Genomic DNA, 16650 nt, shown 5'->3' with positions numbered 1-16650 from the left:
CGGAACAGCTCTCCGCACCCCCAGGAGCATTGACACGGCTCCTCCACCGCGGGGCCGGACAATTTAAACAAGAACAGCGAGAAGCTAAAATGGTCCTTCGGTTGTTGTCCGAGGCTTTAGTGGTTAAGGAAACGTGATTGACAAACATTGCTATCCAATCGAAACTGAGGACAGAGCATGACAGTCCAATCGGAGGGCGTAAAGGAGACCGACGTGTTCACCACCCACCACGCTTTGCGTTGCCCGGAGCCACCGCAAACGTAAGCTAAAGAGGAGGAAGCTAAGTGCTGAAATAGCGAATTTGATTGGTCTATCGTAAATCTTCTAAATGAAACCCTACTTGTGATTCGTCCAAAGTAGACCAAAGCCCCGGTGAGCCGAATGGAGTGCGAGATGTGAGCCCGCGTAAGGAACCTGAAGGCCTGGTGAGGACCAAATGCTGGACCGCGGAGGCCGGGAAGGCGAGGGCGGGAGGTACGCGGACCCCCGCAGGCCACCCTGGCAGCAGGCCTGGGATTGCTGCTCGGATCCCAGGGTTCCCAGCTGCGCTGCGGGGAGCTGCTGTGTAGTGCGACCAGCCGACTGCCCAGGAAAAGGGGCAGGATGCCCTAGGGACAGTGGATCACCCTCTCTCTACGGTCAGGTGTCATCTTGGTGGTCTTTAGGAGACCTGGCAGTTGGTCTTCCCCAGACTTGCGTGTGGCTTGACCAACAAAGATGGAGGCATTAGCCTAATGTTTTAAAGCGCAAACGAGGCTGAAGTTTTTAAAGTAGAAAAAGTGTCAACGCTCAATCCTTCGTTTTTTTTTTTTTTTGTTTTTGTTTTTGTTTTTGTTTTTTTGAGATGGATCTTGGTGTACATCCCAGGTTGGCCTCAAACTTATGCTCCTCCTGCCCCAGCCTTTTGAATGCTAGGATGAGAGGTGTGTGCCACTACACCTGGCCATTCTAACTTCTTTTGAAGGTTTGGAATAAACAATAAAGAAAACTAAAAAGGTGTAGCGGCGCACAGCTTCAGTCTCAGCATTCGGAAGGCTGGAGCGGGCTGATCTCTGTGAGTTCGATGCCAGTCAGGTCTACAAATTGAGTTCCAGGACTGCCAGGGCTGTTACACAAGAAAACCCTATCATAAAACAACAGCGATAAAAACAAAACAAACAGAAAACCAAGGAAAATCGCAAAGGATTTCTCCAGAAAGGCAATCCTGTCCAGTAACGTGTTTTTTTTTTTTTTTTTTTTTTTTTTATTTTCCAAGGACTTGGTTCTCAAAATTGGGGTACGGGGTAAGGTTATCATCCACTAGAAGCCTTAAGCCACACTTCCGTCTTTGGAATTTCCACGAACAGGGAGTTGTCCTGTGGCAGACCTAGGTTTCTTTCTTGAGATTCTCAGCCTGGTGGGGAGCACTGTAGTTTCCATCTTCCGAGCTCCGGATGCAGGGCTTTCAGTTTTCCCTGAGAACTGGTGAAAGGGCAGGGAGACCCAACCTTGGATGAAGGAAGAATGCAGGACACATTATAGGCAGGATCTGGAGAAACTTGACGGCCTCCATCACAGGGAGAAAACAACAGAATCCCTGGCCTTGACTTGTTCTTGCCAGCTGCTATGCAAGGCATTTAAATGTACATAGATTACTTTCCCTACTCTAGGCTACCCGATTCAAATGGATTTACTATTAAAATTGTGTTAACTAAATGGATTTACTATTAAAATGGTGTTAGCTAATCCATCAGCTCTCCAAGAATATTTGAATCATATTCTGAATCTTAAGTAAATAAACACTTTTGTTTTAATAAAATCTCACTAACAACAACAGCGAAAAGACTTGGGGATGTAGCTCAGAATGCACAGCCTCACCTAGCATGCACGAGGCCCTGAGTTCTGTCCCCAGCACCCCATGAACAGGGAGTGGGTCATACACTTCTAATCTTAGCACTGGGGAGATGGATGCAGGGGGATCAGAAGGACACTGGAGCTGAGAGAGGATCAGCCGCTCTTCCAGAGAGTGAGTCCAATTCCCAGGCTTAAAACCTCCTGTAACTCCAGTTTCAGGGAATTTCATGCCCTCTTCGGCCTCAATAGGCACCTGCACAGACGTCGCACACACACGCACACGCACGCACACACACACACACACACACACACACACACAAAAGCATGTGTGAGACCTTGGGTTCACACCTGCGCAAATATCACATCCACCCACCCACACACCACATCGATAAAAAAAAAAAAACTCTAAAAGAACCCCCAAGAGAAGGTATAATTTGGTTATGAAACAATGACCTTCGTTTTAGAAGGGTCTGAAGCTGTTTGTCCCCACACCATCTGTGTAACTCGATGTCACACGCGCTCATCAGATCAGTGTGGATAGAAGATCAGTGTTTCTGGTGTTACCAGCTTCTGGGTGATAAGTTTGCTCACGTCTTCCAGGTTATTGTATGGGGTCCAGAGCAGTGCAGCTAATCCTAAATAGACATTTCCTCCAAGGCGGTCCCGCCAGCCCAGCCAGTTACACTGGTCACTTCTGATGTACCCTTTGGCCCCTTTCCATTTCCACAGCTAAGACAAGTGTTCTTTGTGTGTTCGGTTTGGGTTTTGGCTTTTCAAGACAGGCTTTCTCTGTGTAGCCCTAGTTGTCCTGGAACTCACTCTGTAGACCAGACTGGCTTCAAACTCACAGAAATGTGCCTGCCTCTTCTTCTGAATGCTAGGATTAAAGGTGTGAGCCACCACCACCCAGCGAGACAAGTTTTTTTATCTGAAGGATTTCAGTAGTATCCGAACTGATCGCTCATCGCCAGTCTCTGTTCCTAAATCATGCACGCCCTGATATGGGGAGCTGGTTCTAAGCAAGAGCTCTGTCACTCTGTCACTCTTCCTCCCCTGCCCCCCCTTTTCACTTTTTTTGGTAACTTCATTTTCAAACAGCCCTACCAAGTTACCTACGTGGGCCTTGAGCTGGAAATTAATTCTTCAGCCACCCACATAACACGGATTATTGACCTGAAGCCACTAGACCAAGCCATCAGTTACTTTTTAAAAATTAAGAAGTCTTTGCTTAATTTCTTAGGACTGGAGAGATAACTTAATGGTTAAAAGCACTGACTGATCTTCCAGAAGACCTGGGTTCTATTCCCAGCACCCACATGGCGGCTCACTGGAGTCTATAACTCCAGTTCCAGGGAATCTAAATCTTTACAGAGACATATATTCAGGCCAAACATCAATGCACATTAAATTTTTAAAAAATATTTATTTATTTATTATGTATACATAATTCTGTCTGCATGTATGCCTGAAGGCCAGAAGAGGGCACCAGACCCCATTACAGATGGTTGTGAGCCACCATGTGGTTGCTGGGAATTGAACTCAGGACCTTTGGAAGAGCAGGCAATGCTCTTAACCACTGAGCCATCTCTCCATCCCTGCACATTAAATTTAAATAAAAAAAACACGAAAATTAAAAAAAGATCTCCCAAATGTTTTAAAATTAGGGGCTGTTGAAATCTCTGATTTGGGTAATATAATAAAAATGTTGTGCCTACCAGTAAATATTAACATTCTGGCATTCTGCTCATGGTTTTTATCTTAAAGAAACAAAGCATCACAAATAGTTAAAAATCCCTTCCGTTCTTTGCTGATCCCATCCTGCTTCCCTCCTCCCTCCCAGAGACACCAGGGTTGTTGTGTATAGTTTGTGCTCACGTCTCTTTGTTGTTGTGTTTTAATGTGTCTTCCGGGTTGGTGCACTTGCATGTGTGCGCCTGTGAAAGCAGGAGTTATCCTCAAGAGCTCTGTCATTTGAGACCATGTTTTTATTGACCGAGCGTTTAACTCGGCCAGACTAGCTGGCCAGGAGGCTGCAGGGAGCCTCCCGTCTCTGCCTTTCCTGCACTGGAATTAGATGCATTTTTCACGTGGGTTCCGTGATCTTACTCAAGTCCTCCCGCTTCCAGGGCAAGCGCTTTGCTAATTGAACCGTCCCCCCTATCCGGTACCCACACTGTTATACTCTTAATACGTATGCCTCTGCCTCCCGAGTGCTGGGATTTAAGGCGGGTGCTACCACGCCTGGCTGGAGATTATTCTTTTAAATTTAGAATATAAACCGTACGCTTTGGATTTCAGTTTACAGCTTCTGTGTATTTATTTACTTTCCCCCAGAGCTTTGATTTTTATTACTTAAAAAAGCTCCGTATTTATTTCACTTTCCGACCCTGCGCCTAGGCATTCAACATTTTCACGTTTTTCTGCTTCTCAGTAAGGAAGCACACTTGATCGTGTCCCGGACACGCTTAGCACACGCCGAACCAGGGTAGGCCCTGCTGGCGCACTTCTTTGTTTTACACGATCTCGCATGAACTTGAATCGGACCACATTCGGTTGTAGTGCTTTCCCAGCCTTCTTGGTGCAGAGGTGAACTGTTGCCAGGGGCTCCAAACAGCCTGGTTTTGTTAGGGCTGTTTTGTAGGAAGACCTGCGACAGTACTTCAGATGCTGCTGGAGCATTCTGAGCACTGTTGTCGGGGGAGGAAAAAGAAAGAACAGTTATTTATTTACTTATATATTTGTACCTGTGCATTTGTGTCTGTGTTTGTTTTAGACAGGCCTCCCCGGCCTGGAACTAGAGCTCCTCTTGCCTCAGTTCCCCCAAGTGCTGGTGTTACAGACACAGGCCACTGTTCCTGGGTTGCCTCTTGCTTTTGTCAGAGATGGATTCGTGTCAGTGTATGTAGAGCAAGTCCGTTCATTTAAGTGTTCATTGTGAGAATATAGTAAATCCACCTGACAGGTGTGTAGCTTTTCCCCTCCCATTTTACTATTGAAATTACAGTGAATGTCCTCATTTGTGTCTGCTTATATGAGAGTTTCTAGAATTTTGTGTGAACTTTTCAAGGGAGAGATGTGTCCCTCGGGGACATTCGAGGATTTGTGAGGCCATATTTAGCTATTATTGTGGTTGGAATACACCAGAGAGCCGAGCATGTTAAGTGTGTGATGTTGGAACAGTCCTCAGACAAAGAATTGCCCAGCATCTTGTGCAACCTTTCAGTGTTCTCATTTCATAATTATCTGGGCCTAGAACCTAACTCCATTGTGTGTGTGTGTGTGTGTGTGTGTGTGTGTGTGTGTGTGTGTTAACATAATGTAATTTTTGGCACAGTTTAATAAAGTGTAATTTCCAGGAATGTAAATCAAGGGGAAATTATACTGATCTGTGGTTTGGAACTTTAACAAGACTTGTTCCTCAGTCTAGAAAGCTCGTGTAACTGAAGGGCAGCACAGCTCGTGGTATTTGAGTTGCCAGCACAACACACCTGCATCGTCTGCCTGTGGCGCGTTCGCACTCGTGGTGATTCTAAGTTTAGGTGCAAGCATCTGGCTACTGTACTTCATTATGTATTCTCGTGGAGTCAGCCTGAACATTCATATATTTAAGCATATGCTGTTTCATTATGAATTACTTCCACTAAAAATCGACTTCTGTACATGCTGCAGAGTAGAGGTCGCGTTTGATTGTCCTCTGGTTAGGTAATCGTTTGCGTTACCACCACTGTGAAACCCTTCACGCACCGGGCCACAGAGCCATCTTCTTCCTCGGGAGTATGAAGTTCTCACGAGTGCACAGATCTGAGTCTGGGCTTCCAGTTTCGCGCTAGTGGTCCATGTGTCTTTGTCCCACTGTTTTAATTACCTTGTTTCATAATGTGTCTGCGGCAGTTGGTGACAAGAAAGGCACGTTGCCATTCCTGGTTCTCAGAGTGGTGTTGGCTATTCTCGGCTCTTTACTCTCCTTTCCAGTTCCTTAAAAAGGTATTTTTGGATTTTGGTTAGAATTGCACTGAATTTTTACGTTAAGAAAAATTGAGATTTTTTTTTTTAATTAAGCCAACTCATCTAAAAGTATGAGTTACTTCTCTACATGGCCTGCTTTATCCCAGTGTCCAGGTACTTTTAAAAGGCCTCTTCATGAAGTTGCATCATTTTAGCTATGAAAAATTTTGCAAATATTCATTGTATTAAATCATACTTATACATGTATGCATATGCATACGTATTTTTATTCTGCAAGTTTGAACTCCATTCAAATGTTTAGAAAAATAGTGAAGCCAACATCTACTCACCTATCACCCAGCTTCAAAGAGCTAGCTCAGGACCAGTCTGTTTCCCATCAGCCCCTCATCCCCACGACCCCCTCCAAAGAACATGAAATGCCCGGGCATAATGTTCTGCTGTCTGTAATGCGTTGTGTGTGCCTGTGTAGATTCATGTGTCATAAAGAATCTATACCATTCCTTTAATTTTAAAAAGAATCTATATCTTTTAAATACTATATTTCACTTAAAAAATTAAAAAGATAACAGTCTTGATTCCATAACTATCCAATGACCCTTGAGTCATTTCACAAAAGGTTTTTGTAGCTAAGTGTAAGACAACAGAAAATGGCATCAGCCCCAGGTATCTGTGTCTTAGATACTGATTACCGAAATTACAAAGTCAGGTAACCAGTGCTCATGTCAGAAGCCAGTTTTTTCATCCGTGCCCCATCCAGTCATTCAAGATATGCTGGAGCAGTTGGACCTGTTTTTGAACTTCGTATAATTGGAGTCTACTAGGAACTTTCTGTCCCTCACATAGTGCTTGTGAAATTCACCTACGTTGCTGGATGTGATTGTAATTTACTCATTTGTGTTGCTCTGTACTGTCATTTGTATGACTGATTGTGTCCATAATGCTCTACATCTTTCTAGACTGCCAGTGACTTTTTGGCTACCTGCTAGATACATGGAGATACTTTGTTTGGTTCTATTTGCATTTCCCTGGTGGCTAAGGACCTTTACATATACTGGCTATTCAGCTATCCTCTGTATGGAGTTTATTCTGATTTTTTCTTCTGATCTATTTCTGAAATAATAGTAAAATCCATTCATTTCAGTTTTCTAGTTAGTGTCGTGGTGCTTTTGTCTGTTTTGCCTGTACACTTGGGGTCTTTTTTGTTAGGTCCATATTTCCTTCAGGTTACATCTTTTTTGGCTAAAGTATTCCTTCTAAAACTGTTTTTTTTATATTTTCATATCTTTTCATATATTTTCTTGTTACTAATATTGCTCCACTAACTTACGTTTTATTTTGTTTTACCCACATGTGGCAAACCACAGAAGATGAAGTTTCCCATCCTAAGCCTGTGAAGCGTGCAGTTCGCTAGAGCTTGGTGTTTTCTCTACTGGGAAGCAGATCTCCAGAACTCTTCCTGCAAGACCAGACCTCTGTGTGTATTGTCATTGCTCCCTTTTCCTCCTTTCCCTGAATTTGCTTTGCTAGTATCTGCCTTGTATGTCTTTTTCACATTCAGGTTTCATCCTCTCATTGGATTTTCTGTCACTTTTGTAAAGAGCTACTTTTAATTTTTAAAATACAGAATGAGATCTTCCAACAGTCAGGTCTGGGGTGCTTACGTTTACGATGAGTCCATGATTATTCCTTCAAAGTAAATATGAAATAAAAATTTTATAATCTGTGAGGTACAGAGGGCTGCACCCAGGGCCTCACTTGCGATAGGCACATGCACTCCCATTGACCTGCCTCTCAACCTACGTCATATTCATTTCTTCTTTAAAAGTCTGTGGTTGAGTGTCTGTTTGTGTGGCTGTGTGCATGTATGTGGGCAGGTGTCTGTGCAAGTGTGCGGTGGAAGCCAGAGTCCATTGCCAGGTGTCTTCTTTGATTGCCTCTCCACCTCACTTTTCAGACTGGGTTTCTCACTGAACCTGGAGTCTACCAACTGGCTAGACTGGCTCGCCCGTGAGCTCCAAGGCCCTCATGTGCCCACACCCCAGTGCTGGGGTCACAGATGAACACCACTGCCTTTCCATGAGTGCTGGAGATTGGGACTTGGGGCCTCGTGCCTGTGGAGCAGGCACCTTGCCAATTTGGCCACCTCCCCAGCTCCCTCACGTTCACTCTCCATGGAGCCTTGCCTGCCTGCTGAGGGGTGTCCTCACTGGCGACTTCAGTTTAGTCCATTGGGGATCCTGGAGGTTTCTCACTTTTATTGTAGTTTCTGTAGTTAATTGTAGTTAGTTATTTTTCGTAGTTATTTATTACCATTATTTATTTCGTTGCTATATTTATTGTAGTTATTCTGTAGTTTACTGTAGATGGGTCTTTCTTTGGGTTGACAGCTCACACAAAAATGACACGGAGACTTAATTCTGAAAGGTCAGCCTTGGCTTAGACTTGTTTCTAACTAGTTCTTACAGCTTAAATGAACCCATTTCTATTAATTTACTTTCTGTCTCGTGGCTTTCTTACCTCATCTCCATACTACCCATCCTGCCTGCTCTGTGTTTCCTGGTGTCTCCTCCTTCTTCTCAGCGTCCTCATCGCCTGGAAATCCTGCCTAGCTAGTGGCCATTCAGGTTTTTATTAAACCAGTCAGAGTGACACAGCTTCACAGTGTACAAAAAGATTGTTCCATAGCAGTTTATTGTAGTTAGTCTCTCTATTAGGAATTCCATACAGCGTGATAGTGGGACCTGGCACTGCTTGCAGGTAATGCCGGGTTAGGATGCAGATTTCTGTCTAGGTGGGGTTTTTTGTTTATTTGTTTTTGTTTGTTTTGCCATCACCTGAGTCTCTTGACCTGCTTGCTTCAACTAAGTTCTTAATAGATTTTTCAGAGTCTATTCAAGCGTTTCTTGTCCCTTCGAGGACTCATCGTTACACATTGTCCTCCTTGGTTCTAGCTCCGTGCACCGTGGACTGAGGTCTCACTGGAGGAGCCCTCTTAGGCCTCCATCTCCACTCGGGCCACTGTGGACTTTGAGCTCAGCCCCTGCCTGCCTGTCAGGCTTTGGATGTACGTTAAATTCAGAGCACTTTAGAATGGTGCCATTTTACATATTAAGGTTCGCCAATCACTTCCGCTGTTGTGTGAGGCACTTCCCTCATCAGCCCTGTGCAGTGCATTGACCAGCCATTCCCATCATCTTTCTCCACCTTGCTATGACCTTATAAATTTTACAGACTGGCCAGCTGACTTCACTTATTCCTCAGCAAATATTTGTTACACATAATCTTTATCCTGAAAAATGGGGATAGCAGGGTGGGAGAAAACAGTTTCTGCCCTCAGGGGTTTATTATCTTAATAAGAGAGACAGAAAGTGAACTTGTAAACAAATTAATAGAAGTGGTAGCCGCGGAGGCTGAGGCGATAGTTCAGCAGTAGAGTATTTGCCTGGCAGGCGAGAGCCTGCGTTATTACCTATACTTGGTGAAGAATGCTCTAAAAGAGAGACAGAGAGACAGACAGACAGACAGACAGAGAGAGAGAGACAGAGAGAGACAGAGAGAGACTGACTGATTCTTTTGAGAGTTACTGCAGATGAGAAGTCAGGGACAGGCTCTCTGAGGATGACATTCTTCTGATGAAGCTACAATATCAACAATGAGGAGAGGCCTACCTAGTCACACAAGTAATCAAATAGCAGGTGCCTTGCTGGGGCCTGATGGTTGAATCCTGCCTGTGGAAACAGCAAATACCAAATCCCAGAGACAGGGAAGTACTTCCCTGCTGCAGTTACTGACATGGCACTCACAGGGCTCTACTGAGGAAGGACAGAGGCAAGTGAGCGCTCCCTCTGCTCCACCATCCTGCCACTGATTCCTGCCCAAGTGTGCTAGCACTGGCTTATCCCTTAACCTTCTTACTATCTCAGCTCGTGATACACTTTGCTTCTGCTGCGAATAAGAATATAACATGAATAGCTGTTTGCATCACGTTGTGCCCTAATAGACACATCAGCTTCTGCTAGGCATTGTATCTTTTTTTACCTTTGTCATCCGAGCTAGGAGCACAATGTTTTCCACAGTGGTCACAGCACAGTGTTGATTGAATAAACTTCTTTTCTTTTCTTTTTTCCAGTTCATGCTCAAAGAGCCTCGTTCCCAGTAAGCTTACAACAGAACACCCCAATCTATTTCCATTGTGTTTAAATCACCAGGTAAGAAAACCCAGAAAGCTAAGGAAGACTGTTTTCTCAAGAATTGTCTCTGATACTGAGAAGGAAACTCTAGATGGCGTTCCCTCATTAGTGGAGTGATTAGCGCCCACCAAAAGATGTCCACACCTAACTTCCAGTGCCTGTGAATGTGATTTTATTTGGCACACGGATCTTTGCACGTGTGATTAAGGACTTTGTCTGGTGATAATGGGCAGACAAGAAGACAGGGGAAGTGTCATATGGAGACAGGAGACATGAGCCAGGGAAATCTTGGAGCTACCAGAAACAAGAAAGCATCTTGCTTTTTAGATCCTATAGTGGGGTGTCACCCTACAGACGCTTCTGTTGTCCCTGTGGTCTCAAGAACTGAGAGCGAAGCCCTCTAGTTGTGAGCCTCAACTAGGAAACCAAGACTAACTTGCCTCTTGTATGGCTCACATGTAATAGTACGTTTCTGATTGCCATGACTGAACAGCCAGGTCTAGTAAAGCACATAGCATATCATAAGTGCCCCAGCGCGTGACATCTTCTTCCAGGGACTGGGAGTTTTCTTCCTTCTGCTAATAAGAACTTGACGACAGAGTGGAAAATTCTGCCTTGTGATTGTCTGCTGGGTCTAAGTTCATACCTCAGATTTAGCCAAAGTTTCAGCTTCTGCCTTGGCTCTGCAGCCTTCTGAGAGCCCTTGGTTAGGATCTGTGAATGGAGAGAGCTCAGATTTCTAATGTGGGCTCCGGTAGAAGTCAAAGTGGAGCAGAAGAGACCAAATCTGAAATGACAACACAAGAGCAGACAGCAGCCTCACCCCAGCCCCCAGGTCCCCCACCCCTATTCCTGCACAAAGAAAACTCTGGGCTCCACATTCCCGGTTTTCATTAAGGGACTCTGGGCCTGGACATTCCTGAAAATTAAAGACCCATCATGAATGAGCCTCCAGACATACTGGTCATCAGGATTCCTCATAGAGTTAGGCTTTCTGTGTCATCTGAATGCTAGGCACACACAAGGCGGGGGGGGGGGGGGGGCGGGGGATGGTCCAGCCAGAGGCTAATGCTGCTCTCTGTCCCCTAGGATGACTGGCATGGTGCTGGGAGTGGGCGCTGGCGTGTTCCTCCTTGCTCTGATCTGGGTGTTGGTGCTGCTGCTGTGTGTGCTGTTATCCAGAGCCTCTGGGATAGCTAGGTAAGGCATTCTTTCCAGCCCGGAGTCCTAGGTAAAAGCAATTAGAGGCGAAAATCGCTGACGCTCATTAAACATTTAGAATTCAGAAGATCATTTTTGTAATTACTGGCAGTTTGAATGAGTTGCATTTTAACCTCTTATCATAAGCGCTAACTGCGTTATTTATGCTCAGGCGGAGGTGGGAGGAGAACGGAAGTGAATCTCAGTTCTCATTGTGGAGGGGAGAGGGGAGACCAGAGGTGACAGGAAAATCTGCTTTGGCTGCTGTTGAGGCCCTTGGGAGTTGTAGGTGGAAGTTTTGTTTAATTGTTTAGATTTATGAGACATGCTTGGTCCAGTCTCTAAGGCTGCAGCCTGGGCCCACAGACACGGAAGTCACAGAGAGTTGGCCTGGCCCTCTGTTCGGGCCATAACCTAACCTCGGAGACACTAGAGATGCTCTCTCTGGGGGGTCGTGCCAGCAATAAATGGAGAGCTGCACTATTTACTGAGGGTTCTGGTCTGAAAAGAACAAAAGTATGTGGGGATGGGGAGGGGCGTGTTTGTGAGCACGCGCACTCGTGAGCACACACACACTGTGTGCAGAAAACTATGAACTCCCATGGTTAGGAATTTGGAATTACCAGGAACAAGCAGGGATGTTTCCAGTTGGTACCCGTCTCAAAAGCATGGCTTTGGGGTGGAGGACTTTGTGGACCTTAAGGGACTGAAACATGTTGACCCCAGGGAGGAACCAGCGTAGGCCCAGCTGATAAAAAGTTGACTGTCGGTGGTTTTGATGCTCAGGTCTCTGTTCCCAGGTTCTCCATCGTCTTTGTCTTCCTGGGTGCTCTGATCATTACTACAGTTCTCTTGCTTTTCCCTCGAGCCAGTGAATACCCAGCCCCAGAGGTGGAAATGAAGGTAAGGCTAGTGGGTTTCACTTTTTTTCCCCTATTCGCGGCTTTCCCCACCCTGCCCTGAGACCTGTTCAGATAATGATGGGGTTCCCAGGGCGTTGCAAGGTCCCTGTCCCTTAACCCTGGGAAAGGGTCTTAGGAATCCCACCTGTAGCCCCACCAGGCAATGATTTATCCAATGTACTGTTGTTTGTTGCTTGCATGGAGTTGAATGGCAGTGTGGAAAGCCACTCCGCCCTGTGGAGACAGAAAGAGAAAAGAGTTAGGAACTAGGAACTGGCGTAGGCCTTAAGTGTGGTGTCCCTATTCCTTGGTTCAGAGTCTTAGATCGTAGGTCAGAATTGCAGTAGTGTTCTCAGGGTGCTGAGTGACATGATCTTCCATCCTCTGAGGCTGACTTTTTCCACTTGTGATGTCAAGAGTCATTTCCATCAAGAAGAGCGGGTCAGAGGAGTCTTTCCACACGAAACAGAAGGGGACATTGCAGATGGTTCTGTATCAATGATTCTGCCACCCTTATTCCGTAGACCACACCAGCTGGCTCCTCCCTCTGTAAACCGATCTGCGTCACCTCTCTTGTTGTCCGTCTCTGCCAGACCTCCCCTCTTCTAGTTTGTTTCTGATTTGGGGCTCCGGTTCTGCCATGTGTGGCTGGTCTCAAACCCATAGGCTCTTGCTAAGGGGCTCTGGCCTTTTCTATCCCATTGCGTCTTCCTGTGGCATTCTGTTGCCTCTCAGTAGCTATTTTAATTTTAAAGGAGAAAATCATGATAATGGCCATCATTTCTTAAAGGACTACTATATGCCAAGAGCTGTGCTAACTAAATGCCTTGTTTACATTGTCTCATTGAAACCACACAACTCCCAGTGTTATGAGGGAGGTCCTGCTGTCTTTCTGGGGAAGAGGTACAGGTGACCTGCCCGAGTTGACACTGTCCAGGAAGAAGCAGAGCAAGGACTTAAGCTGAACTCTGTTCTCAACATCTTCAAACTTGTTAGAACTCAACAGAGTATCAGAGCATTCTCCAGATCTGACAGGTTGTCGATTTGATACAGTCCACAAAATTACATAATTTTTGACGTAAAATGAACACATACTTCCAGTTCTCCCTAGAATTAATGATGGTGAAAGGATAAAAATTAGTTCTGGAAACTCTAAGGAAAATTGTGCTTACCACTCAGATTCCAGGAGCTGTTCCCCTGGGTGTCGGGCTCTCTCTACATCCGGCCCACCCCGGTGTCTTTGTTTTCAGGGGAAAGAGTGATGTGTGCTGCCATGTTTGTAATCACTGCAGATGTGACCGCTAGCACAGGCACGAGCGAGCGCTGTTTCTAAATCAGTCCCTCTATTCCGTCATAGGAGTTTTGGACTCAGGAGACAACGGGGATTGAGCAAAATATGTTTGTCAGCATGGCCTGCAGAATCGGAGTTCTCATTTTCAGGTTCTGAGCGCTGGCCCCTGCAGCAGCCTGGCTCAATACTGTATCAATAATACATGGCCTGGGCCTTCTGCACCCAAGGCCTGCTAATTGGCTAATTAAAAAGTGAAACAGTCGAGCGAGCAAACATGTAGCCCGCAAGAGACTTGTTCAGTACCAGAGCCAAGGTCAAAGTTATGTTAAAGCTGTTTTATCAAACTGACCTTGATTGTAAGTTGACTGTTGGGGTGGTCCCTGGAGCAGCTGGGGTGCTTCTTGATGTCTCTGGATTAGGAGCTTTGTGCATCAACACTGTATTAGCCTTCTGTTGCTGCTGTAACAAGAGCCTGCCAATGGAATGGTTCCCAGCATAAATTTATTATCTACAGTTGTAGTCTCCCTGAGTTAAAGTCAAGAGTGGGCAGGGCCATGCGTCTTCACAGTGTTTCTGGAGGAATACCCATTTCCTGACCTCTTATAGCTGTAGAAGCTGCTGCTAATGCCCGGCCCATGGCCTCCGTCTGTGGTCATCTTCAGAGCCAGCAGCCGCCAGTGTCACCTCTCCGACTGCATCTCTCCCATAGTTCTTTTCCCGAACCTGTTTTCTGCCCCTTCTTTCATTTTGTTTTGTTTCTTGAGACAAGACTATGTAGCTTCGGCTGGTCTGGAACTCTTTGGAGATCTCCAAAGTGTTTTAAAGGACTCTGTTAACATTGGGCCTGCCTGGATTGGTTAATCCAAGCTTATCTCCCTACTTTAAGGTCACAACCTTAACTCCACTGTCGAGCAATCAGTGTGTTTCTAGGGGTTAGGAGCTCCGGGCCTTTCTTTAGGCTGTGACAGTTACTGTCAGGTATTTGGGAACCTCTCCTGGGAATGAGTTCTCATGGCTTCTGTGAAATTAGGCACTCATTTGGATGATGATACCTGCTTTCCCCACCCATTTAAGTATCACTGCTTAGCTCTGGGGTAAAGAATAGAGCTCTGTTCTCTAGAAAAGGACAGCAGACAACTGGGTAGAGCCAGGACCGACCAGAAACAGACAAGTAGAATTAGGACTTCACATATGACTGGTTACCAAGCAACCAACTGTATGTATGGGACAAATTATGTATCCTTTTAGTGTTTTAATATCTTAGATAAGTGGCCACTTTCCTCGCTCCCTTGCAATTAGGGTTCAGAACTCTTCTGATGAAAGCTCCAGTCACCTCGTTTTGAAAGCCACCCTTTCTTCTAAATTAAGCCATTTGTTTCCTGTGCCTTATTATTATTAGTTGTTGCTGCTCCTCCCCTCCCCCCCACTTCTTCTTTAAAAACCTTGTATCTTCTACTCAAGGAGCTGAACATTTTTGTGCTCATATGCAGAGGGAAACAGGACAGGATGCTACTAGAAGGTACCAAGAAATCGTGGGCATAATCATCAGGTCTCAGGGGAGCGCAGGCAGGATGCTGGAGTGGCAGTGATTCCGTTTTGATTTCTTCTGTCTCCAGATTGTGGATGCCTTTTTCATTGGCCGCTATGTACTGCTGGCTTTCCTCAGCGCTGTCTTTCTTGGAGGCCTCTTCTTGATTCTAACTCAACATGTGCTGGAACCAATCTATGCCAAACCACTGCGGTCCTGCTGAGTGCGGTCAAGGAAACATGGACGTTTTGACATCCTGGATGAGCAGAGAGGCCCGCTCTGGAGCCCTGATTACAGCCTTCCTGTCTTCAGACCAGTGGAGTGTCTGCTTGTCACTAAGACAAACCTCCTGAGACCCGACTTTCAGAAACTCGGCAGAAAAGCAGACTCCGCGGGTGGAGGTTGTCACTATCTGACGACGGATACGGCTGCCTGTCCAGAACCCATGCTACAGGATGCCTGTATGTTTTTATGGAAAGTTGTAACTCTGATCTGCTTAGGGTAGCTATTCAGTCAAGCCCTCAGCAGTAGGTCTGGGGAGAAGGAGGTTGAGGCTCTGTTGACCAACAGAAGAGCCTGGTCCCTGTTGATAACGCCTAAGTTATAAGTTCTTAGTTGAATATTTGGAGCCATTTGAAGGAGAAAGGCGGTCAGACACAAGGCTGCTTTATCGCGATAGCTTGGAAGTTGTGTCAGGCAGAGGTTGTTGACCACTCCTTATGTAATTCCACAGATCTCTATAAAAGCAGTGAGTGGCATTTGCCTGAGTCCTAATAAAGCAATAAACAATGACCATAGGGCTTTCTCTTCAAACCCCTGCCTACAGCTTTTGTATATTTACATTTTGAGTTTGCTTAGAGATTAGGAGAGAGATAGATACGAGAATGTTAGGTGTCTCCCTGCCGCGCATCTTGGGTCTTCTTCTCCCAGGGTTTGGTGGCCTCTCAATGCCTAATTTAAGTATTTAGTATCATATAAGAGTCCTCAAGCCGGGTGCTGGTGGCTCAGGCAGAAGCAGGTGAATCTCTGTGAGTTCAAGGTCAGCGTGGTCTACAGGACAGACTCCAAAGCTACACAGAGAAACCCTGTCTCAAAAAACAAAAACACAAACAAACAAGAGAGGCGTCTTTGGGCTTTGGCCTTTTTCCTTTGGCAGTACTGGGAATTGAACCTAGAGTTTCACACATGATAGGTAAGTATTCTACCACCCTACCCCTCAATTCACTTTTTATCTTGAAGAACAATTGTACTAGCTTACCCAGGCTGGCCTTGAACTTTCCCTGTACACCAGACAGGCTTTGAACTTGCCGTCCTGCCTTAGTTTGCCAAGTAGCTGGGGTTTTAGGCCTGAACCATCGGGCCTGGCTCTTTTTATCTTGTTCATCAATTTGTTAGTTGGTTGGTTCTTTGAGGCAGGGTCTCACTAGGGATCCTGGGCTGGCTTGAAAGCCATCTTGGGTACTAGAATTACAGGTGTGCCCCAACATGCCTACCTCTCTGTTTTCATCTTGGGAATTCTTTCTCCAAAGTTAGCAAGAAATGTATATTCTCGGCATTATAACTTTACATTTGTCTAATTTCCCAGATCAATAAAATTTTTCACTAAATGGGTTGGAGGGTCTGGTCTGGTTCTGCTTTGGAAGTGTCTTCCTGCCTGTCTCGAGCAGAGTAAAGAGGAGCCTTCTAGTCTGAGAGCCAGGAGAACAAGCTGGAAAGGTCAGTGCCTGCTGGATGCCTGGG

General features: G+C 45.6%; 1 protein-coding gene across 3 annotated transcripts; it reads left to right on the top strand.

Annotated features, from left to right (window-relative positions):
• The first annotated feature begins 283 nt into the window (after positions 1 to 283).
• On the top strand, positions 284 to 16521 carry Tmem218 (transmembrane protein 218). 3 transcript variants are annotated; one of them, XM_048448822.2, is made up of 6 exons: positions 284 to 425; positions 7167 to 7273; positions 9929 to 10007; positions 11079 to 11189; positions 11990 to 12092; positions 14999 to 16521. In XM_048448822.2, exons 4-6 carry the CDS (start codon positions 11080 to 11082, stop codon positions 15131 to 15133), a joined length of 348 nt encoding a protein of 115 aa, XP_048304779.2. In that variant the 5' UTR covers positions 284 to 425; positions 7167 to 7273; positions 9929 to 10007; position 11079; the 3' UTR covers positions 15134 to 16521. The 3 variants fall into 3 exon arrangements, with proteins under 3 accessions (XP_048304779.2, XP_048304785.2, XP_087761845.1); XM_087905719.1 differs by having other exon boundaries at positions 350 to 425; positions 7164 to 7273; XM_048448828.3 differs by lacking the exon at positions 7167 to 7273 and having other exon boundaries at positions 296 to 425.
• Positions 16522 to 16650: the final 129 nt, after the last annotated feature.

This window comes from Myodes glareolus, chromosome 4 (genome assembly GCF_982192425.1).
Source record: "Myodes glareolus chromosome 4, mMyoGla1.1, whole genome shotgun sequence".
NCBI lineage: Eukaryota > Metazoa > Chordata > Mammalia > Rodentia > Cricetidae > Myodes > Myodes glareolus.
This window is presented reverse-complemented; position numbering and strand designations above follow the sequence as displayed.